The sequence below is a fragment of the Moschus berezovskii genome, chromosome 7 (genome assembly GCF_049115385.1).
Source record: "Moschus berezovskii isolate FMDL1 chromosome 7, NW_MosBer_1.0, whole genome shotgun sequence".
NCBI classification, from domain to species: Eukaryota; Metazoa; Chordata; class Mammalia; order Artiodactyla; family Moschidae; genus Moschus; species Moschus berezovskii.
In genome coordinates this window covers 29,795,527-29,819,030 of record NC_142466.1, presented here as the reverse complement: position 1 = coordinate 29,819,030, position 23,504 = coordinate 29,795,527, and the positions used below count along the sequence as shown (strand labels likewise).

Sequence of the window (23,504 nt, the reverse complement as noted above, 5' to 3'; positions counted from 1 at the left end):
AGACCAAATCCTTCCTCAATTTCAGCTGGGCTAAGGAGAAAATCTGGATGGCAAACAACCTATATATTAGATCATAAAGATTTCAAATAGTGCAGCTGTTTAAATCAACTTAGACTTGCATGTGGCATATAAGATAAGAACCCTGAGTGATTACAGAACCCTAACTCAGCATCACTAGAAGGCAGTTTCTAAGAAAGCTGTGATTTCTGGAGGAAGGTTAAATGGAGATTTTTAGAATTAGGATCAAGCCAAATATAACTTTTAAAAATGGCCAGGGATAAGCTTAAGAAGTTACAGATCCAAAAGGCATTTGATTTCTTTTTCTTTTTTTTTCATGTCAGCCAGCATGAAAAATTATTGAGGAAATTCCCTTTGCCACACTTAATGAAAAGATTTTTCTGTGATGGCGCCAAAAATATGCAGAATCGGGATCCTGGGCCCCTGTCTGTGTGTTGACCGTGTCCACCAGGTCGTCTGAGGTCCGTGTCTCTGTGAGCCCAGGTGAAGCCACGTCGCCAGGCTCTTCTCTCTGGGAGGTGCCTGGGCCGACCTCTTGGCCTGGCCAGATTCTCCCTCTCATTAGAGCAGATCCTATTTCCCCCAGCCTGCCCACAAGCTATTGATGAGCGCATAATGGCTGCTGTGTTTCCCGGCTCGGCTCCTCTGCTTTCAGCAATAGGCCTTGTTGAATCGGTGGATTTCTTTGGTGCACAGAGGCTTGAAGTTTTGTTCTAAGACATGCACCGCATTTCCATGTTTAAAGTGGTGCAGAGCATGATTGGAAACTACGGATTTTTTTAAGCCAAAGGAGAAAATGTCATAAGCAAGGAGCAATGCAATTAATAAAGGAAAACAAGGTTTTTATAAATTGAAGCATCTGTCTGTCCTGATGTTTTGATTTAGAAGGCCTCGAGCAAGCAGTTTTGGTTTTTTCTTCTCCTCTGATTTTTGTTATCCAATTTCTACCTTAGAAACCGCCTTTCTTTTCTCATGCTGTGCCAACCAGTGTGAGGAGTTGAACATTTCTACTTTGTCTTAACAGCATCTTTGTGAGGGAGGGATTCATCATGAAAATGCCAACGCAGGGAGGGATGCGTCCCCTTGATTTGGGAAAATGGAAGCTCAAATTGATGGAGTGACTTGCTTAAAGTTACTTAGCCAATCAGTGGTCAATTTTAGATATACACTTAGATATTCTGTTTCTACTCCCAGCATTTTTTGAAAGATTATAATGTGTTCACTTATTTATTCATTTGCATATTAAAATCACACCAGTGGTCTGAAGTAAATAGTATTATCCCTATTTTACACAATTATCTGACTCTGAAACCTACCTTCCTTGTCTGTCCTGCTCCACTGCTTCTACTAGGGAATCTTAATGTAGCAGCATTTCACTTCTTTGAATTTCCTGTCCTGTTTGACCTTGGATCAGAGTCCATGGCCATTAGCAGTATCCACTGGTGATGAAACTACCTACTGTTGAAGGAACTTTTTGATTTAGTCTAAAGACCCAGGTTTGAATCTTGCTTCTGTCACTTGCTAGCAATGTGTAGTTGAACCTCAAAACTTTTATCCAGAAAGTAATAACCCCTATCTCATAATATTGTTATGAAATATAAAAGTTGGGGTTTCCCTGGTGGCTCAGCATTGGCGTCACCTGCCAACGCAGGAGACGCAGGTTCAATTTCTGGGTTGGAAAGATCCCCTGGAGGTCGTAATAGCAATCCACTCCAGTGTTCTTGACTGGGAAATTTCATGGACAGAGAAGCCTGGTGGGCTACAGTCCATGGGGTTGCAAAGAGTCAGACATAACTGAGTGACTGAACAATGGCAGCAACGATAATATAGCAACAGAAAAATAAGTTAGGTGGCAGAACAGTGCCCAGTCTGTAGTGGGCATACTCGAATCCAGTCCTTATCCCAGGAATAAGTTTGAGAAAGTGTTCGCGTCAGCTGACCCGTGCTCTTCCATCCCCCTCATGAAGACCCGTGTCTCTGCTGTGTTTTCTTCTCAGGTCCTTGCCTATGCCCTCAGCTGCGTGTGTGCATCTGCGTTCAGTGCCGGCGTCATTGAGGCCGTGGAGGCTGAAGATATCATGAACAAGCTTCGACTGTTGGTGGACAACAACCAGCAGGTGGAATTTCTGGTTGTTTCTCTGTGGGTTTCAGGATGCTTTGAAGTCCTAATTCTGATTTACTCTGAATTCAACTTTAATGAAGTGTTTTTTGTGCCAAGAAATGAGAAACGTCTAATTCTTATCCACGGCTTTAGCCAGTATCTACAGACATCTTTTTCTCTCTTTATCCCCTATAGACACTTTCTTCTTTTTTGGTATGAGTATGAAAGTCTTTTTGCTCTCTCCGTTTATTGCTCTGTATAAAATCTAAAAGCACATGGCTAGGGAATAGAAGAGTTATATAAGGCTAGAGACAAAAATTCATAAAGATAAAAATACGTAGAATAATCTAATAAAGTAAAACCTCCACAAATTCAAGGCAGAAAATCTCTGCTCATGACTAAATATAAAGGAAAATTTAGATTACTGCAATGTCAATGAGATACCCTTAAAATGTTCCCTCTGAAATATTAGTCAGCCTTTAAAAAGAAGAAGATTTTGACACAGGCTGTGATGCGAGTAACCATGAGGACATTATGTTGAGTGAAGCAGGCCCGTAACAAAAAGACAAGCGGGGCAGGTTTCCGCTGAAATGAGGGCCTTGGAGCAATCAGAAGTGTAGAGACAGAAAGTAGAGTGGTGGTTGCCAGAGGCTGAGGCAGGAGCGATAGGGAATTAAAGTTTAATGGGATAGAATTTCAGTTTTGCAAAATGAAAAAGGTTCTAAAGATGATTGGGAGTGATGGTCACACAGTGTTGTGAATGTACTTCATACCATTAACTGTTCACTTAAAATGGTTAAGGTGGTAAATGTCATGTTACATGTATTTAGCCATAATTTTTTAAAGTTGGAGGGGGAAGAATATGCATATGTATCTGAATATGCATGCTCTAGAATTTCCCTGTTTGTACTTTGTTTGCTCGGAGAAGGCAATGGCAAGCCACTCCAGTACTCTTGCCTAGAAAATCCCATGGATGGAGGAGCCTGGTAGGCTGCAGTCCGTGGGGTCGCTAAGGGTCGAACACAACTGAGCGACTTCACTTTCACTTTTCACTTTCACACATTGGAGAAGGAAATGGCAACCCACCCCAGTGTTCTTGCCTGGAGAATCCCAGGGACGGGGGAGCCTGGTGGGCTTCCGTCTATGGGGTCGCACAGAGTCGGACACGACTGAAGTGACTTAGCAGCAGCATTTTGTTTGCTTGGTTGTTTGTTTTTTAGATTTCTCCAAAGTCTTAATATTGGCCATTGTGGGTTATTACAGGATTCAGGCCAGGTGTTAAGCCTATGTTGTATTTTACTATTATTATTTTATGGTTATAGGCCTACTGGCTTACATTCAGAATAGATTTTGCCTTGTAAATCAACTATACTTCAATACAAAAATAAAGTTAATGTAAAAATCAGAAAAAAAAGAATAGATCTTGCAAACACCAAAATGTAGCATTTTCATATGCTATACTCATTGCAAGACTTTTTCTCCTCTTGTTTGGAGGCTGACTGGGCTTGGGTGATTCACCTTGATGTTTTCACTCTAACCCTCTTCTTAGAATTTCGATTGTTTGACCCAAGTCAATCACTAGTACAGTGTTCTTTTCCTGAAATACACCACTCACTGAAACTGAATTCCTTACAGTTAGGCTACAATTTCTATTGTAAACTGGTCTGGATTTTTTAAATCTCTGATGTACAGATGGCAACAGAACGTGTCTGTAGGAAAGGAGCCCCTCTAAGTGCTTGTTTTGCTGTACATGAGCATTCTTGACCTGTGCCAGTCTTCTTTTCTCTCACCTCTTTTTAAAATTTCTTTCTAACAGACTTCAGGTTTTGCCCTGGCGTTAGGAAACGTAATCCATGGCTTGTCTGTGTGTGGACATGGAAAAGCTGAAGACTTGGGCAACAGATTGCTTCCGGCCTGGATCAAAACTGTCCTGACAGAGGTAGAAGGCACCTCCTGAATGTTACTTTATGTTTTTATAAAGGAAAAAGAGCTACCTTATTGGACCATTTATAGGCGTTGCCATAAAAGCTTAACCATAAAAAAATAGGCAGTATCAAATGAAAGAGACAATGTACTTTTAGTGCCTTATAAATGATACATCCTGTTAACCATTATAGTTTGTTTTTTTTTTAAACAGGCTATTTTGTCAGTGTTTTAGTTTTATAACAGTACTGTGGTTTTGAAAACTAAAAAATAACAAGAAGCCACCTGGGATCTAACAACTTTAACTTGTTTACTTTATTCAAGTCTGCTGCCTTCCTCAGTTCAGTGAGGCAGGTTGTGTTGACTCTACAAATTTTGTACCATTTTGACCATTTGTTTCTCTGTGATATAATTCTTACCAAATTCAAGCCCAAGGATTGTTCCCCTCTTGACATTTTCTAATGTTTTGTTTTCAGGGAGCTCCCACAATGCTTTGCTTGGCAGCTCTTCACGGCATGGTGGCCTTGGTAGGCTCCGAAGGGGATGTATTGCAGGTAAAAAAAACTGGGGGTGACACTTAAATGTGTGCATAGTCACGGCAAGGAGAGAATACCCAGTTATGCTAAGGAAGACCGATACATGCTCATGCTAATGGCTACACTGGGCTCTCTGGTGTCTTTATATATGCTCTTGGCCAAGAATTCTTTTTGTAGAAATTTGTTCCTTGTTTTATTTGCCTTGTAGGAATTAAACCTAGTCAACTTATATACTTTCCATAAAGTTCCCTGCCTAAGGAAAGCAATTGGATCCTAATTAATTTCAAAAATTTGAAATAGGAAACTCCACTTTGCATCTGTAATGTTTAAATGTGTATCTATGTAATTATGCTTTCTATAAACTTTAAAAGTTTCTAAAAACTTTAAAAGCTTTTCTACTGTAGACTTGAAAGAAAATGAATGTCTGACTCTGCGACCCCGTGAACTATAGCCCTCCAGGCTCCTCTGTCCTTGGAATTCTCCAGGCAAGAGTACTGGAGTGGGTTGCCATTCCCTTCTCCAGGGGATCTTCCTGACCCAGGCACTAAACCCAAGTGTCCTGCATTGCAGGCAGATTCTTTACCTTCTGAACCACCAGGGAAGCCCATATGTATGTATAAATTTACAAGTAATTCTAAGGCATTCCTTTGCTCATATAAGAAAGGTTTATTAAGTGACTGCTACTTGCCACACTGAACTGGCACTAGGATATCAGTAATTTAATAAAACATGGATCTTGCCCGCAAGGAGCTCACAGTTTTTGTTTTTGAAATATAAGGACATACGATAAGTTATTCCATAGCTTAGATGATGAGAGCTCATACGGTGGGAGTATCAGTATCTACTTTTTTGAATGATTATTTCTCCCTTTTCTTTCAGCTGAAGTCAGAAGCCATCCAGTCCTCTCAGTCTCAAGGCAGACTTAATGAAGTCATTAGAACTTTAACTCAGGTGAGAAGAAGAATTTCAAATCTTTAAGTGGGAAAACAGATATTCCCCTTTGTAGTCTTTTTCTCTCTCATGATACAAACTGTCTTACATAGAAAAAGGGGAAATCTCTGGTTATTCATGGTGAGTTCCAGGGGCAATGGAGAACCACTTAGGGCCCTGTATTTGCTGACCAACATGCACCACCTCTGGAAAAAAAGAAAGCTGGAATTATTGAGTTAACTTAAGTTGCTTTGGTTTCTCTTAAAAATTAAAACCTGACCCTGCAAAGAATGTCAGGCCCTCCAGACAAGGAAAAATAGAAGACAGTCAAAGGGCAGGGCAGATAGCTAAGCAGAATGGTCAAGAGGCACTAGTTCAGATGTCACTAAAAGTGTTTGGGTGAATTATAGTCAGAGTTATTCTTGGCTAAAGAATAAAAATGTCTATCTGCTTAGAAATGATTTTATATTTTCAGATTTTTATTTAAAAAGTCATGATGTTCATTGAATGGAAGAAGCTAAAAAAATGTCATTGAGGCTCCTCTCAACCTGAAGCAGCTGCTACTCATATTTGGTCATATTTCTTTATAAGCGTTCTTATTTTCTCTGCATAGTTGTATTCTTGCCACATGTAGAACTTTGTGTCCTAGGCTTTCACCTAGCATACTTGTCTTTTTGTTGTTGTTGTTGTTGTTGTAAAATATAGCTGGTTATAATACTCACCACATGAAGAAGTTGTAGTAATTCATGCCTTTGAAAGCAAACAAATCCTCGAACAGAAGAAACTGTCTTTTGCATGTATGAATGTAAATATTCTCAAAAAATTCCTGAAACTTAAATTGCTATAACTTGGGTAAAAAATCTATAAATGAAAAATATTATTTAAAAGATCATATTATGAATGGTAAAATAGTAACAGGGCATTGTTTAAAGAAGAGAACCAAATAATATCTTCTTCTACTTTTAAACGTAGTTTAGTCCTAAGCAACTATCAGCCCTTTTTACTTTTTGGGTTTTATTTTCCCATTTTTTTGAAAACTCCTTTAGACCAGTCTGACTCAGTGAACTCTGAGACGATCACTGATCCCTTCTGTCATGACCGATAGGTTCATCATTCTTTCATTCAGCACCTCTATGTCCCACATTTAGCGATACACAGAGGATAGTACATCTCGTCATAGAACTTCTCGTTACCAGCCAAGCTACCGCCTCATAAAAGATTAGCGACCTTCTGTGCATGGCCTTTTATTGAGTGGACTTTGTATCTTGCCCATTGTTGAACTGTTAACATTTCATTCATAGGTCATCAGTGTGTCTGGGGTGATTGGTCTTCAGTCAAATGCCATCTGGCTTCTGGGACATCTTCATCTGTCTACCCTGTCCTCAAATCAAAATAGAACCTCGGGTAAGATTGGCATCATAGAACATGGGAGCTGGAAGGAGGGGTGCTGACGTGGGGCTATCTACTTTGTTAAGAGCGTTAATTTTCACAGCCACCCTCAGGGCTGCGTGTTACTGTCCCTCTTTTACGTCAGAGGAAGATGGACCATGGAGAAGTCTCCTGACTTGCCCAGGGTTACACAGCAGTTAAGTGGGAAATACACAGTTTGAAATCAGATCTGTCGGCCGCCAAAGCCTGTGCTCTTTTCACTCTCCCTCTCTTCCTTCCTTAGAGATCAGTTTAGATGTTGGGTCTAACACCGTATTTTACAAAGAACCTAAGACTCAGAAAGATTACATGACATAGGTACAAGCTTAGTGAGAAACCCAGAAACTAGGAATCAGATCCTGGAAGCTTGGAACAGAATTCTTTTAACTTGACTAGATGTAATCATAGTCTGTATAACATTCATATTTCATTAAAAGACTCTTCATATGGCTGGAGTTCTTCTGGCCCCTGCATTGAGAAAAGACTGAGGTAAGTACTTTTAAAGATGTGCATGGCCTTGGAATTAAAAATCCTAGATCTTAATGTAACAAGATTTTTTCTATTTCTATTGCTTTTAATAAAAGCAATAAAAATATTTGCAGTTCCCACGTGCTTAATTTATGTATGTGCTTAGAGATTTTCTGGGGAAGACATCAGTGTAATGCCCTGGGACCTATATCTGCTCCTTGCTCTTTATAGGATTTTGACCGCTGGCTCCCTTGGACTCAGGCCAGGGAGGTTTAGGTACCAAAGATTCCTCATTAAAACCTAGTTTCACATATCCCCTGACAGGTAGTCTACCGACAGCATTACCATGAACGTGGGCCACCGTAATTACTGTTTCCCTGCCTTTCAGTCACTCCTTAGCTATAGAAATAGGGCATCGTTCCACAGCATTCCCCACATAATGAACTTTATACATTTAAAAGCTGTCACACTGTGAAATAAAGTGAAGGTTGCTCAGTGTGTCCAACTCTTTGCAACCACATGGACTGTAGACTGCCAGGCTCCTCTGTCCATGGAATTCTCCCTCTGTCCATGCAATTCTCCAGGCAAGAATTCTGGAGTGGGCAAGAATAATGCTGTTCCCTTCTCCAGAGGATCTTCCCAACCTAAGGATCGAACATAAGTCTCCAGCATTGCAGGCAGATTCTTTACCAGAGAAGCCCAAGAATACTGGAGAGGGTAGCCTAGCCCTTCTCCAGGGGATCTTCCCGACCCAGGAATTGAACCAGGGTCTCCTGCATTGCAGGTGGATTCTTTACCAACTGAGATACCAGAGAAGCTCTGATATTAAGACTGGAAAAAGAAAAAAAAAAAATTGTCATATTGGAAACCCTTGCTAATGCTAGTCCTCAAGGACAGTGGTCTCTCAATGTCCTGGTAAAAAAAGCTTGTTTATGTCAGGCTTTTGCTTTTTTACATAGGTTTGTCATTGTTATGCTATGGGCTACATAGTCTGGCCCACTTATATTCAAGGTCAGTTGTAGTGAATCATCTTACACTCAGGTTCTTTGGAGCAAAATGACTGTGTGTCTGGAAAAGTACAACTGCTCGTTTCTGATGGAATTTTCCAGTGGAGCCATCTATGCCAATAAAAACCATCTCATGAAACAATATGGGGAATCAGGAGGAAAAGAATCTAGGAAACTCCCAGGATTCAACTAACATAAATGTCACTGCTTTGCTATTTCAGGTCAGCAGACACGTCTGGTTTTTCATATGTGTTGGTCACATAGAGGTCCCTGTCTCATGAAATAAGCGAGTGACTAGTATTAATACTGATTGACGTATTTCCATGGTTCATGTACCTGACTCAGGATGCCCTTGATAGCCCATAGAATGGTGGTCTCTTAGAAGTCCAGCGGACTCCTTGCTGACACAGAGAAGGTCGCTGGATCGGAGTTCTTTGATGTGCCAAAGTGGAAAAGGGTGTTTTTACTTTTTTAAACCACTTCAGTACAATTTTTGGCTTCTATGGTTTTTTCCAGCCCCTCCCAGATTTACCACCATTTAGATTTGCTTGCATAGTCTCAGTGATGACTTCAAGGCCAGCCACTTGATCTAATAGAATTAGTTGCAGCCACAGAGTGTTGTTCTGAGATTAATGGCATAAACACCTCCGCTTTGTCTCTAGGTTGACATGGCAGCATGAGATCATTGCCTTTCCTTCATCAGCACTGTCAAGTTCATTGGTTAATTTGATCATTTTCTGTCTCCACAGTGCCTACTGACTACAGCTATTTGCCTGAAAGCAGTTTTATTAGAGCAGCCATTGGCTTCTTCGTTACAGGAGGGAAAAAAGGCAAGTGAACACATTTCTTGAACTCTTTCTTTCTACCTGTTAAGTTTGTGTGCCCTAAGCTTGCTTCTGTAGATTAAACAATACAAATCTGAAAGGGTAAATAATTGCTCCTGACAGATCCTCTTTGCAGTAGAACTCACCAGGAGACCAACTACAAAATAAGTGATACACAAACATACACACTGTGTGTCCTCTTGAAGTTACCAATCTAATATCCCTTTTGGCCATTTCAAAAGTATAAGTGTACATTACTTTTATTGTCAGTTTCAAGCGAGTGTGACCTAAAAAGAGAAAGCACATGTTTGTATTAGAGGACCTGGCTTGGAGGTAGGTCTTCTTGAACTTTGTGTGATCACTCTATGTTGTTGGAATCACTGGCTCTGGTTCTGAATCTTAGCTTGTGTTCTTTTTCTTTTGTGATTCTTTGTTGCTGCCACCAACAACCGAAAGACAGAGATTTAGTGCTTTTGTTTTTAACTGGAGCCAAAATAATCCCACATAAATTTTTAAGTAAATGTGTATTAATGATACACATCTATAAATTTATGCTTTGAGGAAAAAAATGGATCCAAACTGAGTGTGTTGTGGCTCAGGAACCAGTTTTATGTAATGTTCTTTCTTTGATGTTTTGCTAGTTTCATTCTTCGTTGGGCTGGTTGTGACAGTTTGGGCAAAACCAATGCCTGTATTACAACAAATCCATCCAAATTTTAGGGGAAAAGTCTTTAAACAAATTAAAATGAAGACATCTGGAGGAAGAAAATTTGATTAATGGAGGTCATGGAAGAATAAAATCTTACCATTGGAAGGGACATTAGAGGTCTTATCTGTTGTCTAAGTTTCTACTGGGTACAGTAATCCCTGGAGCTTCCAAGTTATAAACTACTTTCATAGCTTGGACATAAATTCCCTTAGTTTCTGGAGTTCCAGAAAGTGTGCTGTTATCCTCGAGTTGTGAATTAGCATAACTTGCTTTTCATATCTTTAGTAAAAGTTGGTATAATGTTACGTCATTGTCACACAAGAGCTGTGTATATGTGACCATGTTATTTATTACACATAATATGGAGTTGTTTATATATTGCCATAAATTAAGTCTTTTTAAAGTAGATATTGTATCAGAAATGTCTCCATTAATAGGAAATTGAATTCTTACTAAAGGAACATCTAAAATTTCCATGGCTAGAATAATTCTAGGGACATATATTTTTGCTCTAGTTTTTTGTTGGTTTTTGTTAACTTGCTCACTGATATTTTATAAACTTTTTAAATGATGCTAATGTGAGATTTTTCCATGAGAAATAAGATTCTTAAACCAAATGAATCACAGACTCCTTTTCTAGTGACTAAAATGTCATTTTGCTCCCTAGATTCATATTTCTCAGCAGAAGTGAATTTTCTCTGAATCTTGTGGAAAATTCTTGATAAAATGTAACATTTTTATGATTGGTCTGTCATGATACAATAGGAAATATTCTGTTCCAAAACTGAAAAGCATCAGGTGAAATTGACGTCAGAAATGTTATGTAAAATCTTGCTATTAAAGCTATTTGAAGACAAGTAAATGAAGTATTTAAAAAATGCCTTATTACCAATCAGATTTTTGGCATTTTCAGGTTGTGGGAGAGGGCTGCCTTTTTGTCAGGTTTCCTGACTAGATTCCAAGGAAAATCTATTCAGCCTTACACATTACTAATGATGACCCCAGAGGAGTGGGGGCCGTGGGAGGCTGACCTCCGCCTTGGAAGCCCATTTACAAAGACAAAACCAGACCCTGCTCTATGGGTCTAAATGGGATGGCCAAATGCGGAGGTGTGCATGCAAACAAGTGTTTTCTTCTTCAATATGCCCAGCTCATTTGAATTTTAATAACTCCCTTCTGAAGCAGCTTTTGAGTTTAAATGTCTGGATGTCACTCATCAGAGCCTAGTGGGGCTGCTGATAGGAAGGATGACAACTTTGGTGAACTCTTTTGAGGAAGAAATGGCTTGAGAGAATAAAAATCATGCTTGGAATAGGCAAAAGGGAGAAAACTTTCAGGATAGCATGGCTCCATTGCCTCTGTGTGCCATTTAATAACTTACGAGAGGAAGAACAATGTTACACGTTATTCTTGATCCACACATATGCCAGGATGAGATTGGATGAAATGATCTCAATTTTAACCAATCAGATCTGAGACAGTGAATATATTAGTCTGCATTCTCATGTTTAGGACTTTTCTCTTTTTAGATGCCCACTTTAATACTCATACAATAGAACATACCAGATGTTCATAGTATCCATTCCTTCACACAGGCCTACATTTTTAAAACCATGCCAAATAGATAAAATTCCTTCCAATTTTGAAAGACTTCAGTTAATAGTTTTGAATATAACTGTTTTTTTGCTATACTCTATAACATTTTCTTTTCTTCCCTAATAGTCTCACCTCCTGGCAGATGTAATATTCCTTAACCTTTGTCATTGTCATAATCTATTCCTATGGATATTTATTGACTGTTCTGGGCTTAAAATTTGCTTATAATCTAATTCCTCCTATTCTGGATTATTTTTTCCTTCTTAAGGCCCTCTAAGTTTTGGCTCTTATTTTTCCTTCTTTTCTATTCATTTATTCTTTCTCCTGATTTCTGATATTTGTTTTTTCTCAACCTCAGAGTATATTCAGATTTCAAGATTTTTCCTAATTTTAAAATAAAACAGTTTAACTTTCTTAAAAGTACTTACTGAAAGTCATAATTTATTTTTGGTGATAATGTTATATATTTCCACCTAATAATTAAGGGGGACTTCCCTAGTGGTCCTGTGGCTAAGACTCCGTGCTCATGGCTCAGCTGGTAAAGAATCTTCCTTCAAAGAGGGAGACCTGGGTTCAATCCCTGGGTTGGGAAGATCCCCTGGAGAAGGGAAAGGCTATCCACTCCAGTATTCTGGCCTAGAGAATTCCAGACTGTATAGTTCATGGGGTCACAAAGAGTCAGACACAACTGAGTGGCTTCACTTTCACCAATAATTTAGGGTTATTTTCTTACCAATTCTCTTGCTAGGGAATATGACTTTCCAAGATTTTTCTAGTAGGCTTTAAAGTTTACAGTAAGAAATATTAATTTAAAGAAAGCATATTTAAATCCTTAAAATTAAGTCATTATGAATGGCATTTCCTTCTTGATATGGATTCATTGGTCAATGATTTGAGTGTATAAGAGTTGGACTTGTACATAAACTGTAAGTAGGTAGATTGTTGATTGATCATTTTTGGATTACTAGCATGAGATATAACTGTTGATGAGTCTAACCAAAAGAACAGAATTAATGAACTCCGAGTAAAGAATAAATGATAAGAGAAAACTATCCTGTTTTTCTGATAAAATTATAAAGTTGGTTGCCAAAGTATATTATTTTTAAATAGGTTAGTTTAGTAATAGCTTACCAATACAATTTTTTCTACGAAGTTATTAGAAATGAACACATGTGTATAACGGGCTTCCCAGGTGGCACTAGTGGTAAAGAATCTGCCTGCCAACTCAGGAGACATGAGTGCAATCCCTGAGTTGGGAAGATCCCTTGGAGGAGGAAATGGCAACCCATCTAGGATTCTCACCTGGAAGATTCCACAGACAAAGGAGCCTGGCAGGCTACAGTCCATAGGGTCGTGAAGAGTCAGACACAACTGAGCTAAGCAACATGTGTATAACATGAAGTTCAAAAACAGTATGAAGAAAAAAAGAATTCCCTGTAATCTCACCACCTAGAGATAGCCTCAGTAGATATTCCAGTGTGTGTCCTCTAGCTGTGTATGTGTTAGATTATATTGAATTATAAAATGTATATTATTTTATTGTCTTTTAAAAATATATAACAAGTTTCCATGTAAATGGACATGATCACCACTAATCTCTTGCATAAGGAGGGTTGGGAAAGTATAAAGAGCATTCTTACATCGCTGTTTAGACTAGTGTTAATAGAGTATGTTGGGAGAGTATTTAATTTCTATTTTTTTAATGTAAACATCATAAAAACATTTGAAAGGGTAAACAATTATCCCATGGTTTTCGGCGTATGTTAGTTGCTCAGTTGTGTCCAACTCTTTGAGACCCCATGAACTGTAGACTGCCAGGCTCCTCTGTCCATAGAATTTTCCAGGCATACTGAAGTGGGTTGCCATTCCCTTCTCCAATATATCTTCTTGACCCAGGAATCGAACCCAGGTCTCCTGCATTGTAGGCAGATTCTTTACCATCTGAGCCACCAGGGAAGCCCTTTCTAACAGCTATTATCATTTAAATATTTTACCTTTTAATTTGTTCCTTTTATGTACACACAATGTTTACATATTTCCCAGTATACATATGCTTTGTATTCTTTAACTTAATATTGTATTGTAAACATTTCCCTATTTTCCATACATCTCCATAATTATCATTTTTAAATGACTGTAGAATGTTCTGTCAAGTTGATAAATCATAATTAACCCATTTCCTTATTGGTCATCTAAAATGTTTCCATAATAGAGAATATCCTTGTGCATGTACCTTTCCTTAGGATAAATTCTCTTCAATTTATAATTAGGCTCTGAGGATGTGATGACTATAAGGATGGTATGGCCTCATTGCTCTTCAGAAGGATTGTATCAGGTTTCAGCACCTCGGCCCTGTATAAATATCATAGCAGCTTGTCATAGAGGTTAAACACTTGGGAGCCAGACTGCCTGGGTTCCTAGCCCACTTATGTGGCTTCTCAGCTGTGTCACTTCAGGCAAGCTGCTTAAGTCTATAAGGCTCAATTGCTTCTGTAAAGTGGAAAAAATAATTGACTCTTCTTTCTAGAGTTTTTGTAAGGATTATGAGTTTATGAGTCATCTTATATAACAGTGCTTAGAAAACAAAGAATAAACCCTTTCTAGTTATCATATTACAAAGCAAACCTTCATTTAGATAAACAAATGACTATAATAAAAGCCAGGCAGGTATAAATTGATGCCTTAAGGCTAATTTGCTTTCATTGTCAGAAGGAATGAACATTTTTGTATGTATTTACTATCTGAGATGTGGTTTCTTTCTTTAATTAAATGTAAGACTTTCTTTTGGGGGCTCCCCAGTTGGTTTAGCGGTAAAGAATCTGCCTGCCAATGCAGAAGACACAGTAGATGCAGATTCAGGCCCTGGGTCGCGAAGATCCTCTACAGGGGGAAATAGCAATCCACTCCAGTATTCTTGCCAGGATAATCCCATGGACAGGGAAGGCTGGCGGGCTACAGACCCTGGGGTTGCAAAGAGTCAAACCTGGCTGAGCACACACACACAGGGAAGTACATAAACCTAAAAGCCATAAATAAGGAAAAGAAAAATTCCATTATCCCATTTACATTTTTTTTGTAGACTTTCTCATGTAAGGAAAAGCTGCCTGCCCTTCTTTCGGTGCTTCCTTCCTCTTTCTTCTTTCTTTCTGTCTTTCTTTGATATGGACCACTAAACTCCTACTGTATTTAATTATTATTGTTATTCATTATTTTGAATTGTCCTCAAATTGTTCCAGGTTAGGTAAGAGCCTATGACTCTTGTGTTCTTCTGAGATAACCTCATCATTCTTTGAGTATATCCTTTTGTTTATGGCACACAAAGATGTTCTAGTTTCATCTTATTTTATCCTCAGACTTGTAGTAGCCTGAGAACTCAAGTGTCTTTTAGTGGAGAATGATATTTAGAAGTCAAGATCTGAGTACAAATTACTACATTGCTACTGAGTTAATCAGTGCTCCTAGGCCCTTTCATTGGACACTTAGAAAATTTGTTCTGTCTCTTCTTTCCTCCCCTTCCTTCTCTTTCTCTCTCACGTATGTCTGTATTTTCATGTCTAGCTATGTGTGTTGAAAACCATGAGTTTGCACCAATATCTCCAAACCAGTATCACAGATTTCCTTCTTCATTTTCCTCTTCTTATTTGTAACCTCCTCTCGATTGTAAGAAACCTGGCTCCCGTTATTCTCAATATATTTGCCAGAGTCCTGCTAAACCTACCTTTTTCTTTCTTGGGCCCTGATTTCCACTGGGCAGCCACCCTGCTTGGCAGCCTTCCTGGTGCTTATGGGCTCAGGGATGTTTTTGTTTCTGGTAACACCAGATGATGTACTTGGTTCTAAGACAGAACATCCTACCAACTCTTGTGTCTGACTGAACCATCAGAATCACCAACTGTTATCAACAGCTATCTTGATTAGCAATGCAGAAAGAGGATGAGATGGTTGGATGGCATCACCCGACTTGATGGACGTGAGTTTGAGCAAACTCTGGGAGTTGGTGATGGATAGGGAAGCCTGGCATGCTGCAGTCCATGGGGTCGCAAAGAGTCGGACATGACTGAGTGACTGAACTGAACTGTACTGATCTTGATTATATTGTGGTTCCTGGCAAGGGGCTTAGCATCTGCAAAAATATGACTGCTATCTTTATAATGTCTACCTGTGTTTTCTAAGGACTTTATCTAGAAAAATCCTACTCATCCTTTCCATCTTGTTTTAAACATCCTTTCCTCAGTGAAAGGCAAGGGAGGATTCCCAGATGTTCCCAGATTAGTATAGATTTGCTATGTGATCTGTTCCTTTATGTTTTTCTTAGTACTTTACATATGTGTAATTATCTGCTTAATTATTAATGATTCTTTGTTTAAAGTCCATCTTTCCCATTAGACTGTAATTTCCTCAAGGCCAGGAAGAGCTTCTGTGTTTAATCCTAAATGCTTAGTACAGAGTACTTGGCATGTTAACAGTTTTCAAATATTTGTTGTTCTGCTGCTTTAATCATGTATACACACACACACACACACACACACATATTTCTTCTAAACAGTGCTAAAGATGGAGAAGGCAAAGATATATCCACATTATATAAGTGACATCATGCTGGTGATGGAGAGTAGACACACCAGCAACTGTTAGCCTACTTGTTACCAGACTTTTCCTATAAGGGTTACGCATGTACATTATAGCGTTGAGATCCTGTATAGCCAAAGTATGTGTGATAATGGGTCCTGTTGTAATGCATTATGTTCGGATATGCCATTTATATCAGGATTCTTTGAAGCTGTCAACTGGGTGAGGGATTTAAAGCAACTTTGTACCCAGATTTTAAAACATCTGGATCCTTTTAACAAGTCCTGTTAGGCCTTTTGAGTTCCAAATCCATTGTCTATAAAGCATTCCAGTATTTTTATCTGAGGCACTTGTGTGAAAGACAGAGCTCTGTAATAAGGGAACTGATCATTCCCATACCCTAGGTATGGATTCTTGTGTCTGATGCTGATGATCTCTGGGGAGAGAACCATGTGACTCTGTTCTCCCGTTTTAGGGCTACCTCTCTCTCCATACCTCCCCCGACATGCTTAGAATTACCAGGTATTTTCTCCATTCCTAACATCTACTATAATTTCTTTCATTCCAGTTAGTGTCAGAATTAGTTGCCTGTAAATATAGTGGACAATTCTGTGTGATTCTAGCTCTGTTAGTCCATACAAATTCTCTGCTTTTTTGAAAAGTGGAAGATGTATTGCATGATAGCACTTACTGGATTTTCTGTGCTCCATTTGACAAGCTCTGCTCGTTTCTGACACTTGCTTGAATATTGTTTTGTTTGTTTGTTAGTCGCTCAGTCTGACTGAGTCGCTCAGTCAGCCGTGTCTGACTCTGCCACCCCATGGACTGTGACCCACCAGGCTCCTCTGTCCATGGAATTCTCCAGGCAAGAATACAGGAGCTAACATCGGTTAGCTCAAGGTTTGAGAAAAGTTCAGGTGGAGCCAGGTGTCCTCATGTAACACAGAATTTTAAGAGATACCTCCTTTTAAATTTGTATAGAGAAGGGGAAAAAAAAATCTAACACTTGTTGGTTTCCTCCTGCTGATTAAGAGATAAGAAATCTCTGAGGCTTGCAGCCCATTTCCTCCATTTGGAGACCCCTGGCCTTCCTGTCTGTTCCCTCTCACCACCAGGGAACCTTGTATATTAGGTCAGTTCTAAATCACTGTGGATGCTGATTGCAGCAATGAAATTAAAAGACACTCCTTGGAAGGAAAGTTATGACCAACCTAGATAGCATATTAAAAAGCAGAGACATTACTTTGCCAACCAAGGTCTGTCTAGTCAAGGCTATGATTTTTCCAGTGGTCACATTATGGATGTGAGGGTTGGATTGTGAAGAAGGCTGATTGCCGAAGAGTTGATGCTTTTGAACTGTGGTGCTGGAGAAGACTCTTGAGAGTCCCTTGGACTGCAAGGAGATCCAACCAGTCCATTCTAAAGGAGATCAATCCTGGGTGTTCATTGGAAGGACTGATGCTAAAGCTGAAACTCCAATACCTTGGCCACCTCATGCGACAAGTTGACTCACTGGAAAAGAGTCTGATGCTGGGAGGGATTGGGGGTGGGAGGAGACGGGGACGACAGAGAATGAGATGGCTGGATGGTATCACCGACTTGATGGACATGAGTTTGAGTGAACTCCGGGAGTTGGTGATGGACAGGGAGGCCTGGCGTGCTGTGATTCATGGGGTCGCAAAGAGTCGGACACGACTGAGCGACTGAACTGAACTGAACTGAAAGAGTATAGATACAACATACAAAGTGTGTACTGGTGAAAGTTCTGTTGTCCTGTCAAGGGAGAGCTCGTTGTCTAAGCAATAAGTGAAGTGAAGTGAAAGTCGCTCAGTCATGTCCAACCCTTTGCGACCCCATGGACTATACAGTCCATGGAATTTTCTAGGCCAGAATACTGGAGTGGGTTGCCTTTCCCTTCTCCAGGGGATCTTCCCAACCCAGGGATCAAACCCAGGTCTCCCACACTGTACACGGATTTTTTTACCAGCTGAGCCACAAGGGAAGCCCCTAAACAATAAAGGATCTAGAAAATAGTCATATTTCACATTGAGTCCTGGTTTAGAGGACAGGTTTAATGTCTTCCCTGATTATCTAGATCCTCTGGAAACTGCAAATTTCCTAGTGAATTCTGTAGAAGGAACTGGAATATAATTTTATATAATTATAAAAACACTTTTCTGAGAAAAAATTTAATAGAAATCTGCTTATGAATTAAAAGATTTCCAATATAGAACTGGATTTATATCCTTAATAGGAAAGAATAATTCTATGCCCAGATTGTCACTGTACTATCTGCCAATTCATCAGACTATTTCTGTGAATTGTGAGCCAAAAGTCCCTCAGAAAACATCTTAAATTTTGTTGTTGTTATTATTGTTTTGTGAAATCAAAGACCCCAATTTGCAGCCAACTTTGTGTGTGGTCAGTCACCACGTGTATATAGTCAGTATAGAGTTATGCAAATACCCAACTGGGTAATTCCTATCACAGCTTTTTTTTAATCACGCCTGAGTTTCCCTTGTCTATTCGTCCTCACACTAGAATGTCAGCTGCACAGTGACCTCTTCTGCCATGTTCAACACTGTTTCCACTGTCTGGTAGCTAGTAGATCCTTAGTTGAATAAGTGAATGTGTTTATGAATATATTTACTTTTTTTTTTTGGTTAGAAATTCTTTTCCCTGTAACGGCAATAGTTAACTCCCTGGTAATATCTCCTGTACTCCGAGTACAGGAGTCTAAAGAGTATAGAAACAACATACAAAGTTGTTATAATATCTCCTGTGCTCCTAGTATTACATCACAAGGTAGAATAGAAATAGAGCTTCAGTTACTAGGAACACAGCATAGAAGAGTGGCAGCTGTGTTGAGCTTCTAACATTTTCAAAAAGTAAAAAAGTGTTTGCTGGCAGGGAGAAAAACAGCACTGGAAAGCACACTACTAATTTTACCTTCCCAAGTCAGCAGAGGCAAAGAAAAGGAGGTTTGTTGGTGACTACTAAGAAAACATGCTGATTCTCGAGATAGCTGAAGTTCTAAAACATCAGAGAAAGGCCTGCATTAGAAGGATGGGTTTACTAGTCATCAATGCATAAGAAGTCTGTGAATCTATGAGTAAATGAGCGTAGGCAGTGATAGAAATTATGTTACAGTGCTTTTTATTATGGAAAACAGTGACTCGCTTCAAGTGACTCAATGTTTACTGCAAGGATTCATAGGTTTCTCAGCAACATAAGGGCAGATACTATTCTCAACCCTCAGAGTGTCAGAGGCAGGAAGGCATCAGGTGTCAAGACTTCATCTTGCGCTTTCTGTCTCCCTTGCCAGGGCCGCATCGTGTCGATACCTTCCATGGATCCTGCCTTTCTTCCCAAAGACCGCTTCATCCCTTTCTCTTCTTTAGTGTTTGTGTGTGTGTGCTGAAATACATATACATAAAATTTACCGCTGTAACCATTTTAAAGTCTACAATTCAGTGGCATTTAGTACTTTCACAATATTATGCAAGTGTCACCAATATCAAATTGCAGAACAATGTTCATCACCCCCAATCCAATTTATTTTTTTCTTTTTGTTGCTCATGTTTTTGGTCATTCCTAATACTTTGGCCACCTCATGCGACGAGTTGACTCACTGGAAAAGACTCTGATGCTGGGAAAGGTTGGGGGCGGGAGGAGACGGGGACGACAGAGAATGAGATGGCTGGATGGCATCACCGACTCTGTGGACATGAGTTTGAGTGAACTCCGGGAGTTGGTGATGGACAGGGAGGCCTGGCGTGCTGTGATTCATGGGGTCGCGGAGAGTCGGACACGACTGAGCGACTGGACTGAACTGAACTGAGTGAAGAATCCATGACCACATCAATAGACTTATCTCTTTGTTTTCTTCTAAGAGTTTTATAGTTTCTTGTATTATCACTGATCTACTTAGCTTTTCTGTATGATATTAGTATCAGTAGGGATCCAGCTTCATTATTTGCATGTGGATATCTAGTCATCCCAGCAGTGTTCGTTGAAGAGACACCTTCTTTCTTCTATTGAGTGGTCTTAGCACCCTTGTCAAAAATCAATTAACCATAAATGTTTGGGTTTATTTCTGGCCTCCCAATTCTATTCCATTTTTAATATATGTCTATCCTTAGATTTGCCAGTACCACACTGTTTTGATTACTATAGCTCTGTGGTAAGTTTTGAAATTGGTATGTGTGTGAGTCCTTTAAGTTTTTCTCTTTTGAAGTTGTTTTGACTATTTGGGCCCCCTTTGCAATCTTATATAAATTTGAGAATCAGCTTTTCCATTTCTGCAAAAAAGTTGTTGAAATTTTATAGGTATTGTGTTGAATCTGTAGATAGCTTTCATCTAGGTTATCAAATTTGTTGGCATAGGGCTTGTCTACATTGAGCCTCCAGCATTTCACAAAACGTAGTTCAGATCTTCCTGCCCCAGCACCGTTCAAGCAGCATTCTCTACTCTGAGTTTCTGCTCGGATAAGCCATGACTCCCTGTATTCGTCTGTTTGTCTCTCTGGTTTTGGAGACAGCATCCTGCCCTGTGCTCTTCCCTTTCTTAAAGATCCAAGAGAGTTGTTGATTCTTCCGTCTGTTTAGCTTTTTACATTTATAACAGAATGGTAATTGCCAAGCTGAAAACCAAAAGTCCCCCTTTTTTTAACTTTTTTAAAGTATAAAAAACATAACATTTACCATCATAACCATTTTTAAGAATACATTTATATAGGATTACACTATATTCACATCATTGTGAAACTAATCTCTGGAATGTTTTTATCTTGCAAAACTGAAACTTTGTACCCACTAAGCAAGAACTACCCTTTCTTCCTTTCCTGATCCTGGTAACCACTATTCTACCTTCCCTATCTGTTAATTTGACTATTCTACTTGCTGGATTTAAGTAGAATCATAGCATTTGGAAGAAAAGCTATGACCAACGGAGACACCATATTAAAAAGCAGAGACATTAGTTTGCCAACCAAGGTCCATCCAGTCAAAGCCATGGTTTTCCAGTAGTCATGTATGGATGTGAGAGTTGGACTATAAAGAAAGTTGAGTGCCAAAGAATTGATGCTTTTGAACTGTGGTGTTGGAGAGGAATGGGCTTCCCTGATAGCTCGGTTGGTAAAGAATCTGCCTGTAATGCGGGAGACCTGGGTTCGATCCCTGGGTTGGGAAGATCCCCTGGAGAAGGGAAAGGCTATCCACTCCAGTATTCTGGCCTGGAGAACTCCATACAGTTCATGGGGTTGCAAAGAGTCGGATACAACTGAGCAACTTTCACTCCATGTTTTTCACTTGGAGAAGACTCTTGAGAGTCCCTTGGGCTGCACGGAGATCAAACCAGTCAATCCTAAAGGAAATCAGTCTGGAATATTCATTGGGAGGACTGATGCTGATGCTGAAGCTCCAATATTTTGGCCACCTGATGCAAAGAACTGACTCATTGGAAAAGACCATGATGCTGGGAAAGATTGAAGACGGGAGGAGAAAGGGATGACAAAGGATCAGATGGCATCACCGACTCCTTGGACATGAGTTTGAGCAAGCTCCGGGAGTTGGTGATGGACAGGGAAGCCTGACGTGCTTCATGGGTCACAAAGCATCGGACATGACTGAGCAACTGAACTGATATAGCATTTGTCTTATGGCGATTGGTTTATCTCACTTAGCATAATGTCCTCAAAGTTGAGGACACATTGTAGCATATAACAGCATTTTTTTTCTTTTTAAAGTTGAATACTATTCCACTTTATGTATATATCACATTTTGTTTATACACTTATCCATCAAATGGACATTTGCTCTTGGCTATTGTGAATTGTACGAATATAAGCATACAAATATCTCTTTGAAACTCTACTTTCAATTTTGGAAGTGGGATTGCTAGGTCATAAGGTTGGTCTATTTTTAATTTTCTGAGGAGTCATCTTACTGTTTCCCATCATGGTTCTTCTGTTTTATAATCCCCCCAAAAGTGTATAAGGGTTTTAGTTTCCTCACATTCTTGCCAACACTTGTTATTTTTTTCTTTTCATGCTTTTTTTTTTCCCAAATAGTAGCCATTCTAATATTTATAAGGTGACATCTTATTGTGGTTTTGGTTTGCATTTTTTGATGATTAGTAATGTTGAGCATCTTTTCATATCTCTTTTGGCCATTTGTGTACCATCCTTGGGAAAATGTCTATTCAAATTCTGTCCATTTTTATGTTTCTCTTTTTCCCTATGCTTCTCATTTCTTCAATTATTTGACATTTTGTTGATTCTGTTCCTGGTTCTGCTTCTCCCTGTTTTTCAACTTCTACTAATTGTTCTACTTTTCTTGCTGATTCTGCATACACGTCCCCATTTTTCTATGCTCCTTTTTGTAGCTGGTTTTCCTTTTCTGACTCTGCCCCACCTCTGTTTCTCCCTTTTTCAGGGTCTGCTGATGCTGATGCTTTTTCCACCTTAGCTTCTCCTTTTCCCATGCTTTTCCTTTTTGCAGCTGGTTTTCTTTTTGTTAACTCTGTCTCCCCTTCTGTTTCCCCACTTATCAAGTCTGCTGATTCTGCTGCTTGTTCTGCCTCTGCTTCTCCTTTCTCCTGTGCTTCTCCTTTTCCCATGCTTCTCCTTTTGGCAGCTGTTGCTTTTTGCTGATTCTGCTTTCCCACTTTTCATGATCTACTGATTCTGATGCTTGTTCTGCCTCTGCTTCTCCTTTTCCCATGCTTCTCCTCTCAGCAGCTGTTTCTCTTTTTGCTGACTCTGTCCCCTCTTCTGGTTTCCCACTTTTCATGGTCTGCTGATACTGATGCTTGTTCTACCTCTGCTTCTCCTTTTGCCTTTGCTTCTCTTTTTTCCATGCTTCTCCTCTCAGCAGCTGTTTCTCTTTTTGCTGACTCTGTCCCCTCTTCTGCTTTCCCACTTTTCATGGTCTGCTGATTCTGATGCTTGTTCTGCATCTGCTTCTCCTTTTACCTTTGCTTCTCCTTTTTCCATACTTCTCCTTTTGGTAGCTGTTTCTCTTCTTGATGACTTTTCCCCACTTCTGCTTTCCCACTTTTCAGAGTCTGCTGATTTTGCTGCTTTTCTGCCTCAGCTTCTCCTTTCTCCTGCACTTCTCCTTTTCCCATGCTTCTTCTTTCGGCAACTATTTCTCTTTTTGCTGACTCTGTCCCCTCTTCTGTTTTCCCACTTTTCATGGTCTGCTGATTCTGATGCTTGTTCTACCTCTGCTTCTCCTTTTGCCTTTGCTTCTCCTTTTCCACGCTTCTCCTTTTGGCACTATTTCTCTTTTTGCTGACACTGTCCCCACTTCTGCTTTCCCACTTTTCATGGTCTGCTGCTGCTGCTTGTTCTGTCTCTGCTTCTCCTTTTCCCATGCTTCTCCTTTCAGCAG

The 23,504-nt window shown here is 39.6% G+C and overlaps 1 protein-coding gene across 3 annotated transcripts in view; it reads left to right on the top strand.

Moving 5' to 3' along the window:
- Positions 1-23,504, top strand: part of FOCAD (focadhesin) — a 311,664-nt gene that overhangs the window by 265,825 nt on the left and 22,335 nt on the right. For all 3 annotated transcript variants that reach the window (XM_088837878.1, XM_055428152.2, XM_055428155.2), the window contains 6 exons: positions 2,016-2,135; positions 3,936-4,058; positions 4,519-4,596; positions 5,458-5,529; positions 6,810-6,912; positions 9,161-9,241. In XM_088837878.1, coding sequence (XP_088694004.1) covers positions 2,016-2,135; positions 3,936-4,058; positions 4,519-4,596; positions 5,458-5,529; positions 6,810-6,912; positions 9,161-9,241 — 577 coding nt within the window. The remainder of the gene's footprint in view (positions 1-2,015; positions 2,136-3,935; positions 4,059-4,518; positions 4,597-5,457; positions 5,530-6,809; positions 6,913-9,160; positions 9,242-23,504) is intronic.